Source organism: Meriones unguiculatus, chromosome 14 (assembly GCF_030254825.1).
Source record: "Meriones unguiculatus strain TT.TT164.6M chromosome 14, Bangor_MerUng_6.1, whole genome shotgun sequence".
In the NCBI taxonomy this organism is placed as follows: Eukaryota; Metazoa; Chordata; class Mammalia; order Rodentia; family Muridae; genus Meriones; species Meriones unguiculatus.
The window spans coordinates 16,582,808-16,606,897 of NC_083361.1; the positions used below are offsets into that span (position 1 = coordinate 16,582,808).

General features: G+C 44.2%; 1 protein-coding gene across 7 annotated transcripts in view; it reads right to left on the reverse strand.

Annotated features, from left to right (window-relative positions):
* Hs3st4 (heparan sulfate-glucosamine 3-sulfotransferase 4) overlaps nucleotides 1-24,090 on the reverse strand; it is a 426,554-nt gene that overhangs the window by 351,537 nt on the left and 50,927 nt on the right. Inside the window, exon 2 of one of the 7 annotated variants that reach the window (XM_060366883.1) lies at nucleotides 10,303-10,411. The exons of the other annotated variants lie outside the window; for them this stretch is intronic. Coding sequence (XP_060222866.1) covers nucleotides 10,366-10,411 — 46 coding nt within the window. The 3' untranslated portion in view covers nucleotides 10,303-10,365. Of the gene's footprint in view, nucleotides 1-10,302; nucleotides 10,412-24,090 lie in introns of those variants that run through there. 7 annotated transcript variants of the gene reach the window in all.

The following is a 24,090-nucleotide window of genomic DNA, read 5'->3' on the forward strand; positions in this document are numbered from 1 at the left end:
CTCCCCATTGGCTAGATATAAACGGCTCAATGATTTTTAAATGAAAAATAAATAAATAAATAAAACCACACATATTGGACCAGACAACCAGTGAAGTCAACTTAGATGAAGAAAGTCCTCACAGATCATTCTGCTTTGATGCCATCTAGGAACGGGACTCGAGAAATGTGGGCAGATGAGGGACCAGACAGCATCTCTGTGACATTTAGTTACCTACACCACACATAGCAGTTGTGGAGTGCGCGCATGGAGGCATGATGTAACACAGAAGTACAAAATGTGGTGACAGCCAACTTCTGTTCCCTAGAAAGTGAGGCAGAAGAAAAAAGCGAGGTACTTAGTCCTGCTCCTGGAGTACTGATGAAAAGGCCTGCAGCACCTCGGAGTTTCGAATCCTCCTGTACTGAAGAGATGAGGGGCATCTCCATCCCCGGCCTTCCCAGATCGCAACCTGTAACATGCCTCTCCTATTACAGCATAAGCACCTCTGGTTCCCAAGCTCCAGCTCCGCTTGTAACATTACAGGTGTGAAAATGAAATGTCAAAGTTTTCTCACTCTCTCTCAAAAAGAACGTAAGACAGTTAGAGATGATGCATTCCTAGGGCTCTAAATGTCTTTCACTTTTTAAGGTCTCCCCTTAGAATTCTGAAGACACGGGGCCTTCTTGAGCTCTGCTGACTTTTACAGCTTTGTTTTATTTTTTTCCCATGTTTCTTTTGAAAGGTTGAGATTTCTAGGAAAATCTTGCAAGAAGGCAGAGTGATATTTTTCTGAATCCTTCATTATGTGCCTCATACTAAAAGTTTCCGAACGATGCATCTATTAAAATTATTTGAGGTGCTCAGTGTGACACATGACCAGAATCCCAACCCATCCCAGCACTCCAGAGGCCCAGGTAGGAGGACATGGGTTCAGAGCAAGCCTGTATTACAGAACAAATTCAGAGCCAGATTTGTAGTCAAGAGCTTGTCCCATTAAACCATTATCTGGGAATGTAGCTCCGTGGCAGAACACTTACCCAGCATGCACAAGGGTCTGAGTTCAGTCCCCAGTTTGCTGAGGTGAGTGTGATGACCTAAGTTCAAGAGATGGAAAACGGAAGTGCCAAGATCAGGTAGTTCAAATGCAAGGACGTAGCCAAACACAGCTGATTCTGTATGTACGCTCTCTAACACCTGCACAAGGACTATATTCAAATGCATGAGCAACGGTGGCTTCAGAGTCATACTGTGCCTGGTACCAGGAGGATAATACTTTTATTCAAGAACTAGTTAAGGGTCATGGCTTAGGCAACTAAACTCACCTTGACTGTCAAAATGGAGTTCCCGGTGCATCCTCTCTGCACTGAGGTGACCAAACTGGTCTAGACTAAGACTCATGCCATAAGGTACAGGCAGACTAAACTACTAAACTAGTTGTGATATGGGCTACATTGCTTAAAAAAACACAAAAACAAAAAGAGGAGGAAGAGAGGGAAGAAGGGGAGGAGGAGGAGTACCCAACATTGTGTTTTTTTCCCTTTAGAGAATTTGCCATCTCTTTGGAAAGGCTGTCATTCTCTCCTCCACTAGTGGATCTGTGAAACCAGAAAACGAGAGGAGGGAGAGGGCCTGAACGATGACAAACATAAAGATGCAGCTCACTCAATGGCCCTTCCCTTCCGGGCACTAGAAATGTAGGGATTCGTGCCTTCGGCAGGTGTTTAATATGACATACCAGTCGCCAAAGTAGCTTCCAAGTAGACAGACAATCAGAAGCTGCCTGTTCTTATGAGAACAGAACCTATAGGTTCTGCTTCAAATAGAGCCCTTTACATAGGATAAAAAGATCCTCAGGAAAGAGGCAACTCTCTCCACAGAGGAGGAGGAAATCCCCCAAGGTTGGATTTAGGTCTTGAAGTATGACTTGTGTAAGGGGTGAAAGATGCTGTAGCGTGGAACTGGGAGGCTCCATAAAGGTCTGTGTGTTATGTAGTCTTGATCCCCAGCACTGGGAGGTGATGGAGTCCTCAGAAAGTAGGGGTGGGCATAGTAGAATGAAGTCAAATCACTGGAACCATGAAAGCTTATCAGGACCCCATTCCCTCTCTCTCTCTCTCTCTCTCTCTCTCTCTCTCTCTCTCTCTGCCTCCCAGCTATCATAAGCTGAGTATCTCTATCACCCACCTTCTATGCTGCCTCACCACAAACCCAAATTCAGAGAATCCAAGAGACTATAGACTAAAGCCTCCGAAACAGCGAGCCAAAATAAATCCCTCCTGCATTGAAGCCTTCTGTGTCTGTGTTATATCTCACTGATGGAACACTGAGTGGTGAGGAAGAATGCAGCACTGAGCAGAGAAGGGGCTGTGTACAGGACCATAGGGAGATTGGCCAGCACTCTGGGCTGTCTGCACGAGCATCCCAGGGCTGAAGCAGGGCAGGTGTCAGATGGGGAAACAGTAGGATGAAGTTGTTCCACAGACCTGCGTGGCAGGTTCTGCGGACAAGCTCCACAGGTCAGCAAGTCATGTCAAAGCCTACCTGTCAGATCCTAAGAAATGCCTGCAGCCTGTGATCATTATGAATCTATTTAAAAATTCACACTAAGCATTTGCATAGTCTCCAACATATCCTAAGTACAGAATAAATTCCATTATTATTATCATGTGCGGTCCGATCAGAACATCAAGTAAACAAAATTAAGTACGGAATAAATTCCATTATTAGCATCATGTGCGGTCTGATCAAATAACAAAATTATCTGCAGAAACAGAAACACTCAGCCTCTACTGATGCTTTAAGTAAAATAGTTGGATGCATGGAGCTGGCTGGACTGTAGAATGTGATTGATACACTGAGCGGCATGACACAGCTCAACCCCAAGTACCAATCCTTTCTCACTGCATGACTTGGAAGAGGTTACTGAGCCACTCTGCCCCTTGGCCTTCCCCCACACAAACTGAGGATGGTAAAAGAACCAGCCTCTGAAGGTGCTTATGGAGATTCGCTGTGATTCTGCATAGAGGAGTCAGTCCCCTTCGCTATGACACCTATTACCCTCCATTGTTCCTGAGCGGATCAGGAATGTGTTTTCTTTCTCCTTTTCTAGGAAGCCCTGATGGGAGGACAGGGACCATCATTCATCTCCCAGCAAAAAGTGCTTTAGCTCCTGCGCATCCTTACTGAAGGCAGGAGTACAAGCCCTGGCGGGGGTGGGGGGGCAGCTATCAATCCCAGAAATGCAAAGTTCCATTTAGTTCTGGACACTGTCCCCTCATCATTGCTGGAAACTGCACTAGGTCAACCACTCAACAGCACCTCTTGCCCTGCGTTTGTGTTGAGGAGTGAGGGGGCGGGGAGCCTTTGGGAAAATCCAAACTCTGGTGGCAGAACAATTAGCACACAGAGGCAGGACAGGAGCCTAGCAGGAGGACCGAAAGGAGGAAGAGTCCCAGCCTGAGCTCCTCCTGATGGCAGCAGTAAGCATCACTTAGTCCCCAAGAGGGGACAAGAGGGACAAGCACAAAATCCCAGGCTTTTGTTGTCTGCAAGTGGAATCCATTTAGACTGCTGTTTGTTTCCTGCAAGAGAATAATCCAGCCTGCAATCCAAGCCCCGGCCGGTAAACATGTGTTTATTTAAAAATCAATCTTAAGTCAAGGCCTGCTTTCACAGCCTTCACAGGGTACAACCGAGGGGCAGGCTACAAGCTTTGACTCTGCTGACCACAGCCTCTCTGGGAGGTGGAGGCGCTGCAGGTCCAGAGCATCACAGGCAGACTGTGTTTGGGGAGGGACGAGGACCACAAGTCACTCCGCTGGTGACGAGAGCAAAAGCCTGTTCCTTCTGCAGCCAGGAGCAGGGCCCCCACTAGGGTGAGAGCACCCCTGATACCTACAGAGCCTGGGCATGCAACTGAGAGAGGGGACAGAACACAGATCAGACCTCTCAGCACTGTGCAACCACAGACATGCATACACAGAGATGCAAGTACACACACCCATCCACACACTCTTACACATCCCTAGCTACACATAAGCACACATCCATACCTAAACACCACGCGCACATACACACACACATCCATCTACACACCATCTACACATGTACACACACACACACACACACACCATACATACACATACTTACATATACCTACACATACAAATATACACACTCATATATACCCTGTTCTAGGATGCTTCCCTTTGCTGTGATAAACACTGCAGTGGTCTGAATGGGAATATGGTCCTCCACATTCTCAGACATTTGAATACCTAGCCCCCAGCCGGTGGCCCTGTTTGTGCAGCTTACGAGGTTTGTCCTTGCTAGAGGAAGGGTATCACTAGAACAGGTTTTGAGAGTTAAAAGATTTGCACCAATGTGAGTCTGCTTCCTGGTTGCTGTTGGAGACGTGAGCTCTGAGCTGATGCTTCAGCAATCATGCCTGGTGTTTTCTGCCATGCTTCTCTGCCATGATGGTGATGGACCATTATCACTCAGGAACGCTAATTCCCAAATAAGCCCTCCTTTTTTATAAGTTCCCTTGCTCGTGGTATTTTGTCGTCATAACAATGGAAAAGTATCTGACACAAACACCATGACCAAAAGCAAGTTGGGAAGGAAGAGGTTTATTTTTAGCTTACAGATTACAGTCATTCATGAAGGAGAGCCACAGTAGGGGGAAACTGGAAGGAAGAACTGAAGCAGAGACCATGGAGAAATGCTGTCACTGCTTTGCTTTCCAGGCTTTCTCAGTTTGCTTTCTTATCCAACACAGGAAAACACTGCCCACAGTGGGCTGGGCTCTCTCTCTCTCTTCAATCAGTGGTCAAGAGTGTTCCACAAAGTTGTCTACAGGCCAATCCGATAGAAGCAATTCCTCACCTGGGGCTTCCTCTTCCCAGATGACAGTAGTTGTGTCAAGGTGACAAAAAAATGAAGACTAGTACCCAAACATTCCATACATCATATACATGTATCATACACTCACTACATACGTGCATGAAGGTGTGCTCACTAACACACATCTGCACACATGCAAAAGCAGTAACTTGACCCCAAATAGACGAACACCATGGAAAAGCACACCTACATACATATGGTCATAATTTCACCCTCGGGGACACCGATCTACGCAAGCATTCCCTCCAGCGAAGGGAGGCTAGCATGACCTTGGAGGACAGCCTCTACCTAAGGACCGACTTTGCTTTGGGTTCCACCCCCCTTCAGTGGTGAGAACACCATTCTCATGTGCTTCCAGTTCACACTGACGTCCCCGAGAATAAACTCATTTCCGGCTCACAACTAATGTGGATGTGGACTTGAGCTGACAAATGCAAATGCCTACCAGACCCCAGGAAAGTACATCATGGGTGGGAAGGACTAGAGGTCACAGAAGCAAGGACTGTGGCAATGGGAGAACCCACCAGACTAGGAGACCAAAGATGGCCATCACCAGCACGACTGGAATGTGACGGTGGAATACAGGTCCCATGCTTTAAGGAAGATAGAAATCCGCATTTTAATAGAAAAATCTCCAAATTTTAAAGTGTCAATCACTTGGCTTTAAAACCTTGTCTAAGCAAACCAAAGCAGATTGATAATATAAACCTGTCCCTCTGCTCTAGTGGAATATCATCACAAGAATGGCCTCAAGACCTGGGTACTTAGATCTGCACCTTGCTTTCAGATAAGTGAAAAACCATTGGGCAAGCCCCTTTGTCACCCTGGGCTTATGCTTCCTCTCTATAAAATAGGAAACATGACCTTCAAGCTTTCAGTGTTCAACTCCCACTGTGAGTCCCCAACATAAAAATGAGTGGTTCTATTTTGCCCACATAACACCCCCAAGGATAGTAAGAGAATTGATTTGCTGGACACTGTGAGGTGTCAGTGAGAGTCAAAGTGAGAACTCCACTAGCAACTGTGTGTCCTGGGAGTATGCTTAACCTCCCTGAGTTCTCCTTGCAATTAGAAAACATGTTTACATGTGTAAAGGCCTTGGATAGTAGGCACATGGACAGAGTAACTGCCTTTGCCCCTCAAACCAGCAATCCCTGGGATTTACAGATGAAACACAGTTCGTGATCTGAAATGGCTGGTAGCTGTGCTTGCCTGGTCCACACTATGGACCACACTATGGGTTTGTTTTTTTTTATTTACTAAAATTTATTCATTTTATATCCCAGCTGTAGCCCCCTCCCTTGTCCTCTCCCAGTCTCATCCTCCCTCATCTCCTCCCATGCCCCTCCCCTAGTCCACTGATAGGGGAGGTCCTCCTCCCCTTCCATTTGACCCTAGCCTATCAGGTCTCATCAGGACTGGCTATATTGTCTTCCTTCCTCTGTGGCCTGGTAAGGCTGCCCCTCCCCATCTCAGGGAAGGGTAATAAAAGAGTCAGCCACTGAGTTCATGTCAGAGACAGCTCCTGTTCACCTTACTAGGGAACCCACTTGGACCCTGAACTGCCATGGGCTATACCTGTGCAGGGGTTCTAGGTTATCTCCATGAATAGTCCTTGGTTGAGGTATCAGTTTCAGAAAAGACCTCTGAGTCCAGATGTTTTGGTTCTGTTGCTCTCTTTGTGGCACTCCAGTCCCCTCCAGGTCTTTCTATTTCCCCCTTCTTTCCTATGACTCCCTGAACTCTGTCCAAAGTTGGTGGGAACTAGAAAATATCATCTTGAGTGAGGTATCCCAGAAGCAGAAAGACACACATGGTATATACTTACTTATAAGTGGATATTAGACATATAATATAGGATAATCATACTAAAATCTGTACACCTAAAGAAGCTAAGCAAGAAGGAGGACCCTGGGTAAGATGTTCAAACCTCATTCAGAAAGGCAAATAAGATAAACATGATGGAGAAAACAGAGACAGGCCAGGAGCATACCACAGAGGGCATCTGAAAGACACTATGGGTTCCTAAGTGCTGAATCTTGTTTTTACCTCCGTTTAGAAATATACATAGTGACAGCATTGGGAACCTGCTCTCTGTCTCTATGCAGGTGTATGATGGTCCATGACTTGGCCACTCCTCTGAAGGCCTACTTACCTGCTCCTTGTCATCAGCCTCCCTTGCTCAGTGCAGCACCTGCATTGCCCAGTCGTGCTCTATTCTTGCAGCTTCTGGACTAACCCAAGATGAAAGGAGGAACCTCGAGAACGCAGGACTCCTGTACACCACACACAGAGGAAGAGAGGAGATGCCTCTCACAGGGGCACATGTCTCCTCTGGGTTGCCTTATCCGCAAAGATAAGTATTTGCTTGGCAGTACAAGAAGCTAAAATACCCTGAGCCACTCAGAGGACGTGTGGCATGGGAATTTAAAACCAGAAGAGAATATAAAAGTAACTTAGTGAGCAAGTTCTGTTTCCCTAACAAGTCATGGAAGTTCTTAAGGTTGATTTGCAAACCTTTACTCTGGAAACCACCCTTCCATTGTCAGTTTCCATTGCCTCCTTCCCTCAGAAGGTCACATTTTGGAGAGGTCAAAGAAGGCAGGTTTGGAAAGAGGAGACTCTTCCCCATTATGTCCACAATACTTAGTGCTTGGCTCTTACAGTTTGAATCTGCAATGTCTCCTACCAACGGTGTTGTGAGTGCTTGGACCTCAGCTGGTAGCCCTGTTTAGGGGCTTGTTTTAGTTAGGGTTCCAATGATGAAACACCATGACCAAAAGCAACCTGGGGAGGAAAAGAAACAGTTCATTGAACTCAAACTGGGCAGGAACACAGAGCTGATACAGAGGCCATGGAGGAGTGCTGCTTACTGGCTCGCTCAGCCTGCCTTCTTACAGAACCCACGACCACCATCTGAGATGGGGCACCACCTGCAATGAACTGGACCCTTCCACACCAATCACTACTTTAACAATACCTCACAGGCTTTGCTACAGCCCCATTCTACAGAGGCATTTTTTCAGTAGAGGTTCCCTCCTCTCAAACGACTCTAGCTTGTGTCAAGTCGACATATAAACTAGCCAACAAAAGAACTTTAAGATATAAGACCCACCTGAAGAGAACAGGCCATGAGAAGTGGGGTTTCCGGGTGCTATGTTATCTATCCTTGCCCACTTCTTGTCTCATCCATTCTTACCCAGAATGATGAGGACACCTCTGTCACACACTCCTGCTGCTGTCACCTGAACTGCTCTGCCCTGCCTTCCAGCCATAACAGACTGAAGCCCCCAGAACCATGAGCCAAAATAAACCCCTCCTTCTCTAAGCTGTTTTGTCTGGTATTTTCTCACAGTGATATCAGACTTTCCTCTTCTCTAAAATGGAAATAATAAGATCCTCTTCTCAAAACAGCACTGAGGATACAGTGGATAATCTGTATAAAGTTCACAAAACTGCTGTCACAGCAAAGCCCCCTCCTCAGCCTTTGCACTCAGACCACTGTGAAGGTGGGGCTCTTGGTTATTTCACCATTACATCACTGATTCCGGCACATTACATCACAGTGTCTGAAACAATCGGCATTCCATCAGCGTTTCCTTTAAAAATGACTGGAAGTGTGCTGTACGCTGCTATCCCAGAGAAGCTAGAAGTGACTTCGAGCACCTGTAATCCTGGTACGACAAAAGTGGTCTTGTGCACCCGTAACCCCAAGCAAGCTAAGAGTAGCAGGGTGCACCTATAGCCCAGATAAGATAGAACTGACAGTGTTCGTCTTTAATCCCAGATGATCTAAGAGAAGCAGTGAGCATCTACAAGCCAGATAAGCTAGGAGAGGCCTGTGCACCTACAGTCCCAGTACTTAGGATACAAAGGTAGAAGAACAAGTGGTTCTAGGCTAGCTTGGGCTACAAAGCAAGAGCCTACCTTGGGGGGGGGGGAGATGATACATACATAGGGTGGTTGAAAGGACCAGGGTATTAAAGGGACAAGGCATGGAATTTCCACCAGCTAACACCACCTGTGTTTACTCTGATGGACATCTAGAATGTTTAGGCAGAGCATCAAACTCTTTCAACTGAAATAGCTGAATCTCTATGTAAGTTCTATCCTCTTCATCAATGAGCAGACATACTCCTGAATTAGTTTTGTATGAAACAGTCACTCATATTTCACTAGATTCATCTCATCCCTCCTGGATGACAGGAACCTGGATGGAAACCTTCAGCTCACATTTCACCTAGTAACTCTCGAGGTGAACACCACTATTAAATTAACTCACAGAGCAGAAGACAGAATCTCTTGCTGGCCAATCCACCCTTCTGCTGAGGCCACACAGCTATTAGCTTGGCTGCCTGTTTATAACCCTTGACCTTGAACACAGTCCATAGAGGTTCCTATACCCCTAATAGAATAGGCCAGTCGAGCCTTGGAGGGTGTTGGGGCACTATTCTGGGATTCTTGACTTTCACTCAGTTCATTGTGCTTTTCTGGGCACCACTTGCTTACCACTGTGGTGAGCTAACATGCCAACCTGTAACCATAACGCAAACTCAGTTATGAGCCAAGCTCCTTCTCAGGATGAGAAACACTGGCATTGTGTACAGGGCCAGTCAGCCATGTTGTAACCATATAAAACCCTCTCACAATGGTGTCTACTTGGCAAAGCTTTTTTTGAGTTGACCACTCTGAGTTGGGCTAGAGTGTTGCAGGTGAGTCAAAGGAGATACATCCATAGAGGCTTGCTATGCAGGCACTGATGGAGGTGGTGATGGTACTTACTCCAGCATTACTGCGTTAGACCTGGACCAGTGAAGACAATTCACTGAGAGGCATCTTTAGAGAGTCTATGTCATGAAGACTATCACAGCTATGGCTGAGGATATGGTCCAATCAATCTTGGCCACCTCTCTGGCTGAAACAATGACAGACTTCCTGTCTTTAGCTATGATTTTTAATCTGGACCCCTGTGCTCTCATCGCAGACATAATCCCAGACTGAGCTGCACCTTGTTTCAGGAGCATTTGGTGAATGGGTGTTTTCATTCCTGGCTGGGCTCCAATGCAGGCAAGCTGCAGCCCGCTCCTCCAGACTGAGTCTTGACAATTAGAATCCCTGACAATTGGCTTCTCAGTGGTGTCTGGATTTTTGTAATGCCCTGGCCCACTGAACAGGTGCGTCTTTCAAAATAAATGCAGTGGAACAGAATTTCATGCCAGGATTCTTTTTCTTCACACACACACATACACACACACACACACACACACACACACACAAAGGGTCTGCTTCCAAGGATCAAAACATAACTTTTATTAAGATTATGGCCTCAGGAAGCCCAGAGGCTGTGAGATTTCTCTTCACTGTTTTGTAAAATGCTTCACAAAGACTCCACTCCACCATGCCCCCATGGTCAAGAGTCCTCCAGAACATGGCTGGGTTGCCAGTCCCAGCAGCGTATTTCTTCCTCTCTCCTCCATCTCATCCTTTTAAGTCATTTCTCTTCCTTTGTGTCTGAGCTTTTGTTCTGGGGGAAGGAGACAGATGACAGGGATCAGAGGAGAGCCTGTCACATGTTATTTCTATTCAGATAACACCGAGGTAAGTTCATACATGCACCATCCAGAGTGGAATTTTTTTCTTGTTGTCTCCTTTCTGCAGAAGAGCAGATTCACCAAGATCTACATCCGTGGTTACAGGTCACAGTAGGTTTCCGTAGGGCAGAGTGCAAGAAAAAAAACTTTCTAAATCTAGAATCCTCTACTAATGGTTCTTTCTCTCTCCTCTTCTCTTCTCTCTCTCTCTCTCTCTCTCTCTCTCTCTCTCTCTCTCTCTCTCTCTCTCTCATCCAGCAAGCTGGAACTGATTTGGGATCTGAATTCTGTTGTTAATGTATCATCTCTACTTTAAGGGCAATTGAGTTAGGTGTCCTGTAGGATTAAGCCAGTAAGACGTGCCAAGATGACTACCGTATTTTCAAGCTCTGGCTGGCACAGGGAAGAATGATAGCACTGCCTGCTGAGGAAGAGCACCCACAGGTACATATGCACACATGGACATGGTGTGTGATTCTCACCTCAGCTTGGATACTGCCTGGTCCTGTGGAATCTTTAGCTGTCCTCATTTCATCAGTGGGGATGGATTGTCCATATCACATTTTTAAAGAATATAGATGAAAATGTCTGTCCTATAGTCGCTGTAAATATTCCCTTTCTTGCCTACCCTCCTCTTACTGCTCTGAAAATCATTCCAGTCCAAGGGATAGGAGCCACAGCTCCAAGTCTGAGTGTGAGCATCTTCATGAGATGCTTCAAACAGAACCCGACGTATGCCAAACAGAACCCAGCATCTTTCCCACACACACCTGTTCAGCCTACTGCATCCCCAACATCACTGGCAGAGGCCACTGTTACCCAGTAGTCTGAGCCAGAAGTCAGCTCCGGAGTCCAGCTCTCATCACCCCATCCTTTCAAATCTGCCTCCATTTCTTGACTTCATCTCCTTCTCTCTGTCCTTGCTTCTATCTTCCTCATTCATCCCATACTACTCTCTCTAGTAGTGTGATAACTCTTCTCCTGACATCCTCTCTTGCCTACCAACTGTACCTTCAGGGAAATGTTTCTAAAATTTCAAATAGGAACCAGCTCTGCCCTTTACACCACACACAACCTATTTCCTGCAGTGACTGGATCCGAGGATCTCTCACCTGTCCAGCCACTGTCCCCCTTCATTTTAAGGCACAACTCACTTCTGTTTGTCCCCTGGGATGCATCCTTTATAATATGCCTACAGCAAGCCCTCCCTCTGCCTGCAACCCTCCACTTCCCTACCTAGCCATGTTTCAAGGCTGTGTATGTACCCATGTGTGTATCCATGCATGTGTTCTAGGCCTTCTTCATCTTTAGGTTTCCAACTTAACCAGTTATTTACCCTGTCCGTGCCTCTAATCCAGCACCTACCACAGTATCTGTTGCTCAGTCTATATTTGGAAAATGTGTAAAAATAATTTAGGAGTCAAAGATTTACCTAGATATGGCAAAGGCACGCCTACCCTCACTGAGTATTTCCACTGTGTATAATTCAGCAAACCTCATTTTTTAAAAAAGCACTTAAAGATTCTTAATATATTTTGCGTATACTCTTTCCCTCCCCCAACTTCTACCCACCCAACTTCATGCTTACTTTCCTCTCCTTCTCTCTCTAAAACAAAACAAAACAAAAGGGAAAATCGAAACAAATTTTAAAAACATAAACCCAATAGAATAAAAATACATAGATGATAGATGAATAGATACATAGATACACACACACACATGCATAGAGAGAAAGAGAGAGGGAGAGGCAAAGAGAGCGAGAGAGTCATTTTTGTTGGCCAACTACCCCTGGGCCTGTACTAAAGTAAAGGTCAATATTCTCAGTGATGCTCCATTGGGGAAAACTGGTTTTCCCTTTCCCAGTCAAGTATTGAAGCAAATAGCTTCTTGACTAGGGGTGAGGTTGTGTCTTTACCCCCTCTCAGTGCTAGGGCTTTGTCAGTTTTAAACTGGTGCACATCATTTTTTCATGCTGCCACGGCCTCTGTGAGTTCATGTGTGCATCGGTCCTGTTGTGTCTGGAAGTTGACATTTCCCCTTGAAGTTTTCCACCACCTCTGGCTCTTACAATCTTTCTGCCTCATAGATACCTGAGCCTTTAAGGGAGGGGAGCATTCTTATTTAGTTGACAGCCTGGGAAGAGGTAAGAGAGAGTCACCAGGCATGTCCTGTGTCCTGAGCCATCCTACAGAAACATTTATCAGAGAGCAAAACAGCACCTGATATCAAAGCTCTTCTGGAAGTTTGAGAGCATGGTGTGACTCTGGCAAGTGCCAGCCCCCTCATCTGCATCCCATAACGGGAATTACATTACAAGTAAGGCTGTGGTGCTGAGCCAGAGGTCTTATTATCCCAATGGGGGATGAAGATCAGCCAATAGGTTAACCATTCTGAAGTCTTGAAAAGTAGGAGAGGGCAGCCCCAAATCTTTCAGGGCCCCCCAACAGAGACATCCACATGGAAAGAAAGACTGTAAACAAATGATCCAATGGCATGAGACAACAAGGAGGGACACTCTACTGTCCTTACAGTAGGTTACATCTGCAAAAGAAGTAACAACCTAAACATGGAAATTGATAACAGATAAAATCTCTTAGGCAGAGACATGATTAACATTTGTAACCAATGATAAAATCAATGTTGGCATTGACCTGGAATGATATAATGATTAGAGCAAAGGTGATCAGATGGATAAGAAGAAAGTGCTTTCTTTGTTGATGAGGTCTTATCTCTTTCTCACCTTCAGAAGCCAGCAGATGGGAGAATGAGCACAGAGCACCTTGACTTACCTGTCTGTGATGAACTGAACTTGCTGTAAGTCCATCCAGGGTCTCAGGCAGTGAAGGGGACAGAGACAGTGTCTCACCATGAAACAACATCTCTGTAAGGCACAGTGTGCCCAACTTAGGGATTTAATAAAAATTAGATCTTAATTGCACTGTTTTACCATTGCAGGCACCATCTCTGTGGATGGGAGTCAGTCACAGATTCAGTCCTAGACTGCCCAGGGTTGATCTTTCAGAGGACCCACTTGAAGATCCCTGCCTTCCATGACTCCCATAACAGCATCAGAAGAAACGTTGCAGAGCCCAGCACTGCCCCACATATGACCCCTTTGGGGAAGGACAAGAAGAGGGACAGTAACTTCAAAGCATAGGATGGGGAGATAGTAGCCAGATGCTTTTATTATTTTGTAGAAAGTATACACAGAGTATAAAAACACATTATAGCTTGGTGTGATTGCATTCATCTCTGACTCCTGCACTTAGAAAGCTGAATCAGCTGGAAGATCATGAGTTCAAGACCAGCCTGGACTAAACAACAAAACACTACCTAAACAAAACCAAAATAAATAAAGTATAAAGATTAAACATAGAATATGCAAAGAGGTAATTAGTTAATTAAATGTTTGAGGAAAAGTTATAGTATTTTTTTTTATAGAGTAAGAGACACTTTCTCTAGCAGAACCTTATGCTCTGACAACATGAGCCTCATTCTCAACTCCGGCCTTCTAGAAGCTCACCTGGCAATGGTGACTCAGCATACAGCAGCCCTCTTCAACTGACTGAGCACCTACCATGTGCCAGGACCTGGAACCTCTTCCAGGCCCATCTGCAGAGTGTGTGGAAGCTCATGCTGAGGACTGTTAACTGAACCTCATTAAACAGCAGTAATTTTTTTTTCATTACTGTGGACATGTGCCTACAGGACCACCAACTGAAGGGTGCCACAAGGGCAGAGCAGTTTCATTAGGGAGGAAGGGAAAGCAAATGAGACCAAACTCAAACAGAAGACCACACTAGCAACTGCTAAAGGGTAGTAGAAGACCTGAGAAACATCGGGGCACAGAGAAACCTGAACCCCCCCCCCGAAACTTCTAGCTTCACAAAAAGAATAAGATGGGACAGGGTTGGCAAGAAGCTATTCAAAACATTTTTACAACTTAAAAAAAAAAAAAAAAACTCTCTTCAATTGCTGGCCTCTCATGGGAGGATTAAAGGGCTCCGTCTTTTCATTCCTGCCACTAGTACACACAGCTCAATTTGAAGAATTGTCCCAATTTTTCACATAGGATCTCTTACTTCACTCTTTTGTGGCTTTTGATTGTTATGTAAAACTTGCTTTTTATCTTAATCTTGATGTCAGTATTTCAGCTACTAGAAAATCATCAACTTTTATACTTGGAAAAATTTCCCCCAAGATCAAGTTTCCTTTGCTCTCAGGAGGCAGCACACAGCTCAGAGCTAAAGTTAGCCTGTGGAAAAGTGTGTTCGTCCAATCCCCCTGTCTCCTCCCCTCTTCCTCTCCTCATCCCCTTCCTTCCTCACATCTTTCTTCTCTTTTCAGAACCTGCATCATGCTGCTTAGGATCCTGTCAGACACAGGCATCCAAGAGCTACCTCCTTTCTGCATCACTCCCTTTGAAAGCAATTAAAGTGGGGACTCAAAATAGTTAAACACCTGGCCCAAGGTCATATGATCTATAGCTGTGAGAGTTTTGAAATACATAATTTAATTTTATGTGTATGAATGTTTTGTCTACATGTGTGTATGTATGTATGTATGTATGCACATATATGTGCATGCTTGGTACCCACAGAGGCCAGAAGAGGACAATGGATCCCCTGAAATTGGAAGTAGGATGGTTGTGAGCAAATATACGGGTACTGGAAATTGAACCCTCTGGGAGAGCAACAAGTGCCCTGAACCACTGAGCCATCTCTCCGGCCACTGAAGGACGTATAAAATATTAACTACGGGGAAAGCTGGGGAGATCGTACGGTCATTAAAGGGTTTACCATTAAAAAGTGTGAAAACTAGGGTGTTGTACCAATGAGCTCTGGATTCAGCTGAGTCAATACAGTGGAGAGAGATGGAGAAAGTCTTTCATATACACAAGCACAAATGTCTCTGCACTTATGCACACTAGATATATATGTACCAAAACAAACGCAAACACACATATAAGACGCACACACACATTTGTGTACAAACCACCATCCACACATGAACATTGGGGAGGGGGAAGTTACGCCAATTTGGAGAACTCATACTTCCTAATTTCAAAATACACCACAAAGCTACGCTAATAAAAATAGTTTGGTGGCAGCACTTGGAACGCTATGGCCAAGGCCTATTATGCAGGATGAATGAGGTAGAAATCTAGAGACCCCTGTAAAACCGGAATCCATGAGAACGATATTCCTAGAGTTGTGTCAGTGAACAACCTGTTCAAACCCATGTCGAAACCCTAGGGTGCACAGGGAACTGCTTTTTAGTATCCCATAAACACAGGAGATTATTAAAATAATCAGGAAAATGTGGATAGGTATATGCCTCAAGTTGTTCTCGATGTTATTACAGAAATAAGTCGCCCATAGAACATGAAAATAGAAGGCAGCTAGTCACAAATACTGCCTTGATTCTTTCGATGAAATACCAGGTTTCCCAGGCACCCTGTCAGGTACAGGAATGATGCATGGCTTCAAGGCAGTTTTGCTTCTCTGCTGTGTTAGACTGTTGAGGGCTTTTCTAAACAGTGATTTCAATGCACTGTAATTCTTTATCTTTCCTCATCTTTCTTCGCCAGTACCGATAGCATATGTTCACACGGGGATCGTTTTTATCAACAAGGCAGTTCAGCTACAAGGATACAGTACAGGTTTCGAGTGGCTGCGGATGCCTCTCCCTCCTCAGGGAGGTGGGCAGTTGGCACTGAATGTGAAAACCTGGATCTGCTTCAGGGTGAAGAGAGAGCAAGAGAGGGGCCACAAACAGTTGTCACACAATCCATCACCTTCATGCCCTGTTTAAACCTCCTCCTCTGCCCTTACTCTTGACTCTTCCTGCCACTGTCTCATCTCAGTTCAGACTCACGCTGTCCCCAGCTACATCACGGTAACGGCCCTATTGCTAGTTCTGATTTCTAGACGGGGCACTCTACCCCCACTGCAGAACCAGGACTGTCGTGATCACAGTCCTCCCCACTGTTTCACTAAACCACTAGGCAAGCCAAGTCTATAACACAGCCTTGCTTAAAGCTCTTCATTCAAACGCCTGAGGGGTCACAGACTCAACATCTTCTGAAGCCAAACAGATTGTACTGGGCAATCAGGCTGCATTTGGGTGTTCAACAAAGCTACCAGCCCTAGAGGTGTGCCCTTCCCATGGGGACATACTTTGTTTGCATAGTAAAGATGAAGGAACATTCTTTACTTCCACAAAGAAATATGTGTTCAGTCTGCCACTTCCTAAATCAGACAAACCTCCCAGGCTGGCTTTTGTTTTGCTCTCTTTGTTTCTGGTGGAGACTTAAGTAAAGGAAATGTGTTACTGCTCTCTTGGAGACAAACAACAGTTAAGTATGCTGACGAAAGGAAACCCACACTCAGCTTCAGCATGGGGGCTCTGGCTGAGGAAGGCAAGAGCTTGACAAATTAAAGAGCATGCATTCTGTCTGAAGGGAGAGGGCAGTCTGAAGATGACTGCAGAGCATTGCACCCCTGATGGGAACGTGGGTGTGGTTGTTCTCTAAAGAGAGAGTAAAAATTAGATTTTTCTATCTAAGAGGTCTCTTAATTAAAAACTGGGAGATGGAATCATTTTGTCAAACCTCAGCCAATGCTGAAATACTGAAATAGTGTATTTATGAGCCAAATGCAGCCATTTATGACCCTGTGACCTAGAATCTTTTCTACCCTTGCCCTTTAGTGCCAGCCTGGTCTGATTTATTCTACTTGGAACAGATCTATTCTGTTCTGATTTATTCTATGAGAGCCAGAATCTCCCCAACTTTGTGCAGGCTTAGAAAGAATGGGTCTTTTCCCACCTGGAAAGATTCCTCCAGTGCAGGTCTCAAATGTGACCCCCTTTGGTGAAGCCTCCCTGATTTTTCCGGAAGCTTATCAATGAGCTTCTCTAGCTTTTTAACCCCTGAACATTACAGCACAAGACCATGCTGACACTGTGCTCATTAATCTTTCTTTCTTGATAATGTATAAATATCTTAAAGACAAGAATTCCAAACCTATTGATCTCTATGACATCCATACAATCAATTCGGCCTCTTGTAGTGTAGCACGGAATAAAGGAAGGAAGGAAGGATGGATGGATAGATGGATGGATGGATGGATAGATGGATGGATGGATGGTTGGGTGTATGGGTGGATGAGTAGGTGGATGGATGAATAGGAGGATGATTGTGTGGATGGATGGAATGGATAGATGGATGGATGATGGCTTGGTGGTGGCTAATGGACACACAGGTGTTTGAAAAGATGAATGGGTATATTAATATGTGAGTGAGATGGATGGTGAATAAGTAAATGGATGTGTAGATGATTTTGTAGATGGATAAGTGAATGGATAAATAGATGGACTGCAGTGTTGTGTGATTGTAGATTCCTTGGCCAGATCCTTAAATAAAGACAAGAATGAGTGCAGGCATTCTGGCTTTAAGTTCATAGACTATACTAAATTCATTTGTTCATCACTGGAGTCTTTAGATTTGTTCTTCACTCATGAATCTTTCAATGCCTCATTCCTTTTTATGGTTTTTGTTTGGACTTAGATAAAATTTTCTCAAAAAAATCATTTCACAACCTTCTTACCCTGCCTTAATCATAAACAGTACAACCAAGTCAACAACCATTACATAATTATGCTTATCCATGGCTCTCGTGGGCCAAAACATCTTTATATACTTCCTTTTACCCATTTTTATGCTTTCCTTCTGCCTTCAGTAGAAAGTTTTGTGAAGGCATTGCTGTACATCAGTGCTGAGATTGTATATGGCACATTGTAGATGCTTAATACATGTGGAAAATTGAGCAAATTGGTTGATTACTGGTGGGCGAGATAAATAAGCTAAATGCCCTCCTGAAAGCTGCAGTAAGTAGAGAGCTGTGAGCCCACTGAATCCATTCACCCTTCATAACATGAGGTTTAGACTGGAAAGCAAAGACTAGTGACTCCTTCCCAAAGCACTTTAATTACTGAGGCTTTGCAAATTGTCTGCCAGGAGAAAACTATCTTGGGGTAGACCCTTGTCATAAGCCATGTATCCCCAACCTCTGCTATCTGGTCTTCTTTACAGGGGAGATTCAGGATCTTCCAATACTGTGACTGAGGGAGAAGGATGCCATACAAACCCTGAGCCAGAAGCACAAAGAACCACTGTGCCAGGGGGTTCTTGTTAGAGACAGGTCCCCACTCCCGACTCTGCCACTTTCCAAGGAGACCTTTTCTGAGCTGTTGTATTTTTTTTTTCACACAATTTCCTTAGAGGTCAAGTTACTACATAACTGAATCTTCTCTGTGGGCCCAACATATGTCAACACGCTGTTTTGCTAAGAAAACTCATAAAGAGGATTGCCAGCTGCAATACGACACTCACTCTATAATACCGTCAGTCTAATTGTTTCCAGAAGCAAACAATTAAACAGTTTATGAGAAAAACTCTATCTGTGATTGTGGGGCCCCCACACAGCTGCTTCCTTGGTAAGGCAGTTGCAGACTAGCTGGTGCCATTATTAAAGTACGCTGTGCATTTAGCAATATGGCACCTAAATGCATCATAACAGACCTTTTGGGGAAATAAACAACATTCAAGTATATTTTTGGAAGACAAATATTCAATACTTTATTTAATGTGTGGTTTGCAGTTAGTGGTTAATCTAAGACAATGACGAGAGAATCGTGCCTCACGTGGCTATTGAGGAAATGAAGAATTGATTGCTAGAATGATGGAGGGGTTTTTAACAGGGCAATTCACAAGCTCCCAATGCCCTTTGTTGCCTTGTGCCTCCTCTTTCTAAACGTGCCTATAATCCATTCAGAGGATCCTTTTTATCACACTCATCTCTCCTCATTATAACCCAAGTGATTAATTGCTAAACTTTCCCCTCATTCTTGTACAACTCTTGGGCTTCATTTTTCATGAGTAAAATAGCCTCTCTTGTCCCAATGCACCTTTACACACACAGACTATACACATACACACATATTATACAGATACAATATATGCACATATGTACACAGTATATACACACATTAAGTGCACACGTATAAACACATTATGCATACACAAAGATTATGCAAGCATATAAACATGAATTATACAAGCACACACCAAGCTTTGCCATTTTTTTATGTGTTATTAATGGTTTTCCACTCACACATTTACCTGGCCACTTGCAATTGTTAAATTTATGAAAAGCTAGCCGAACAACACTGGAGTAAAGCCCAACACCTTGATTTGATAATTAGCTGGCATAATTAATGGCTGTGGCCCCAGAGAATCCCCTGAAACTCCTTTATCTATGACATGTTTATTCATAGAATAAATGCAACAGGGAAATCCTATCCTATTCCAACCTCTACCTGTATTTCCAAAGCCGGTCTGAATCATTCTCTGGTTTGGAAGCTTGCACACAGTCCCAGATTTAATCATAGGATGAAAACAGAAAAGAAAATGGAAGCAGTAAGGCAGATTTAAAACCCACCCGTTACAGAAACACAGTGGGGAAAGCCACCTTTTGTATACCAGACTAATGCTTGAGGGACTTCTTTTCGTGCCTGCTGGTCTGAGATCACCACCAACCACAGCCTCCTTGGCTTCTCTCACTCTGCCTTCCAGCAAACAGCCTAATCCTCATTCCCCACAAATACCGCCACTGTGTACAAGCCAAACAGCAGCATAAAACACAGAAAGCAATTAGATTTAAATCTAGTCCTGCTTACTCCCCACCAGCCTTTTCTCCAGTAAGGTGCTCCTCGGTGCAGTAACAAATATGATTCCCGTTTAGCACAGAGTGAGGTAGGAATGAAATGCAGATCCATTTGTGCTATTCAGCCACCTGATGACATTTCCAACTCCTGAAAGGGGACTCTAAACACAGATTACTGACAAAAACCCTGAGTGCTTGGTAATTATTTATATGTCATTCCTACATAATCAGTGTCACTCCAGTGCTCCCAGGGCTTAATTCCTTGCCTTGTGGAATGTTCTCTGACATTCTGTGAGTAAAATTACAAGGATCTTGAGCTTGGTCTCTGCCACCTACTGTATTTTTCCAATGATGGCCCCAGCCAAAGAGCATTACCATAAATGGAGGGGATCGAAGGAAACTGAATGAAGCCACATACATTCACACACAAGCATAAGAACACACGAGGGCAGGGGTGGGGAGCATCCAGGAAAAAAAAAGTCTCTCCTAAAATGAAGAAATGAACCATAGACTAGTAGCAATCACCCATTAAATCTGGTTTCAACCAACACCTACACATCGGCTCTGTCCTCAGCGTCATGGGTATCCACGTGAGACATGGGAGCAGGAGCGTTTCAGCATCTTTCATCAATTCTTTATGTATCCGTGAGCACACTGAGTGGCAGCTTCTTGGCTTCTCCGAGGCAATACTCCCACCACACCACGGGGACTCCCTGCAAATTAACATTCTTTTCGTCTTGCCTGCCTAGCCCTCAAGTTTTCAAACATAACAACAATCTAAATGAAATAATGAGAGAGATTCATTCTAATGCTGTGGAGGGAACTGTTTTATTGCTAAGGCACCAAAGAGAACTTAATTGAATATACAGGAAAAAAGAAGTAGAGGGGGAAAGAAGGGATGGAGGGTAGACAGAAGAGTGTGAAGTTGCACAGCACACACACAAGCATGAACACATTCATACATTGCCAAACATGTTCATGCATATATGTACACATGTGCGCATGCACACACAGAGGAAAGGAAGTCTGAATATTCATAGGAGACAAGCTGCCTGAGTGTGGATGTAAACAGCTTCCAAGATGGCAACACTGCCAGCAGCCGGGTTTACAAGCACTGAGAAAGCACCTCATGTGCTCCATAGCACATGCAGGTCTTCAAGAGCTGCCCCATACTGGATGGTATAAGAGCAGTCAAGATTCAGACACAGATCAAGCAACCACAGTACTGAGATGGCTACAAAGCACAACTGCAAACCCCATGGAATTTCTTCCATGGAGAATGGGTCAAGTCCCAGTGAGTTGGTGACCACTCTGACACCTATAATTCAAAGTGATAGTGTGTGACATCAAGAAAAGGTCATAAAGGATCATATCACCTCCATCTCTGTCATGAGAACATTTGACCTTGGAGCTCTAAGAAGCACTGAGAGATGTTTAGCTTGAGGTTACTGGGTTAGTCTGAGTTCTTTAGAAGAAGAGAACTGATAGAATGAATACATAGATGATAGAATAGACAGGTAGATAGATTAATAGGTAGATAGATAGATAGATAGATAGATAGATAGATAGATATGGAATTTATTACTGTAGTTAATGGGCTTTGGTCCAGCTAATCCAACAATGGCTATCTCCCAACAAAGTCTGAGAATCCAGCAGTTGTTCAGTCCATGATGCTAGATATCTCAGCTCGTCTTCAGAAAACACAGGAATGCTGAAGAAAAAGATTCTAATGCCAGTGAAGAGAGATTTAGGGCAAGTAGGCAAAGAGCAAAACCTTCCTTCTTCCTGGACAGGTGTGGTTCAGTTTTAGGGTGGGTCTTCTGACCCCAAATGATCTGGATTTAATATGTCTTCCCACTTCAAATGATCTGGATTTAAGATGGGTCTTCCCATCCCAAATATACCAATGAACTGAAAAGCTCCTCACAGGTGTGCCCAGTATTGGAGATTTTAGATAATTCCAGATGTAGTCAAGTTGACTACAAGATATCCACTACAGTTACGAAGTCTGAGAAAACCAAAGCTATGTGAGGGAGCATTATATAAGGAAATAAATCATAGTATAGTGGGACTCATCAACCAAGCTTTTGCTGAAGAAGCCCAAGTCCAGGCATAGAAGAAGAAGAAGAAGAAGAAGAAGAAGAAGAAGAAGAAGAAGAAGAAGAAGAAGAAGAAGAAGAAAAGAAAGCTTTCCCAGAAGGGTATGCAGCTCAAACCTGCAATCTCAGCACTCTGGAGGCTAAGCTAGGAAGATTATGAGTTTGAAACCACACTGGGAAACAGAGTGAGTCAAGCAGACAGGGTTACACAGTGAGACCCTGTGGGCTCATAAAAACAAAACAAGAAAACAAACTAGTAAACAAAAAACAAGGGAAAAAGCTGTGACAATAAAATTAAAAATACTTTTCAGAAGATTCCATAATAGGCCATTCAGACAATCCCATCTAAGTCCCCTGTAATGGTTTGAGTAGGTATGGCTCCCACAGACTCATGTGTTTAAATGCTTGGCCAATAGGGAGTGACACTATTAGGAGGTGTGGCCTTGTTGGTGTGGGTGTGGCCTTGTTGGAGGATGTGTGTCACTATGGGGGATCTTTATATGCTCAAGCTATGTCCAGTTGGGTACACAGTCTCCTTCTGCTGCCTGCAAATCAAGATGTAGAACTCTCAGCTCCTCTATGCCATGTCTGCCTGCATGCACCATGCTTCTTGCCACGATAATAGACTAAACCTCTGAGACTGTAAGTCAGCCCAGTGAATTTTTTTTTCATTAGAGTTGCTGTGGTCATGGTGTCTCTTCACAGCAACCAAACCCAAACTAAGACAACCCACACACACTACAAAGCAGAGACAAACCAACTTTGCTATCCATTAGGCTATTCCCCCACAGAATCTAGGTATATAATAAAATGGTGGTTGGTTGTTGATATACAGTTATACCAAACTAAAGTATATGTGTGATGCTGTTTCTTCGATAGTGTAACATTTTCTACATTATTAGCCTCATCTTTTTTAACATATGTAGAATGAGATGGGATTAATAAGTATCTCATCGTGTACTTCGAAGAGAAAACAAAATAAAATAATAAAAAATTACAACCAACCAACCAGTTTGCTTACACATGTAAAGATGTTATACACATTGTATCATTTAACTCACTTTGACAAATGGGAAACTGGGGCAAAAAGAGAATACTGTCTTGTCCACATTCACACAGAAAAGGCAAGGTGTGAATTTCAAACCATCTATGTTTTCCTCGTGCATCTCTGGTGACTGTTGTCAGTTACTTGACAGAGAAAATTAAAGAACTGAGGGTTGTTCTGAATCATGATTACAGGTGGTGATGTCTGTGGCTATTTGGCCTCAAGTGCTTTATGAGCAGATAATCATAGGGTGGGGCATATGAGGAAGAAAGTGGAAGAGAATACAGGAAGTGCACAAGGATAATATGCCACACCCAAGGACCCACTGACATTGACACACTTCCTCCTGCTAGGCTGTACCACCTAAAGCTCCTGCCACCTCCTAAATTAGTACCACTAGCTGGGGACCTAGGCTGTGGAGCATTTCAAATCGTAACGCTGGAACCCTACTGCCCTGGCTTAAAAATCACTCTTTAAAAATCTATCCGGAGATAGACAAGTACACAGAACACTGTCTGACACATAGTTAAGAAATGTTTATTGCTGTTGTCATCGCTACCGTTAAGAATTTGATAATTACCAGGCACAGACTTGGGAAACAGGAAATTGAGTTTTCCTGCCTCCCTCGCCTCAGCACCCACAGGTGAGCTCTGCAACCGTGTGTCCACTCTTCATAATCCTCCAGCTTTCAGAAAACAGGGAGAATATTCATATTGTGTATTTCACATGCCAAAAAGGAT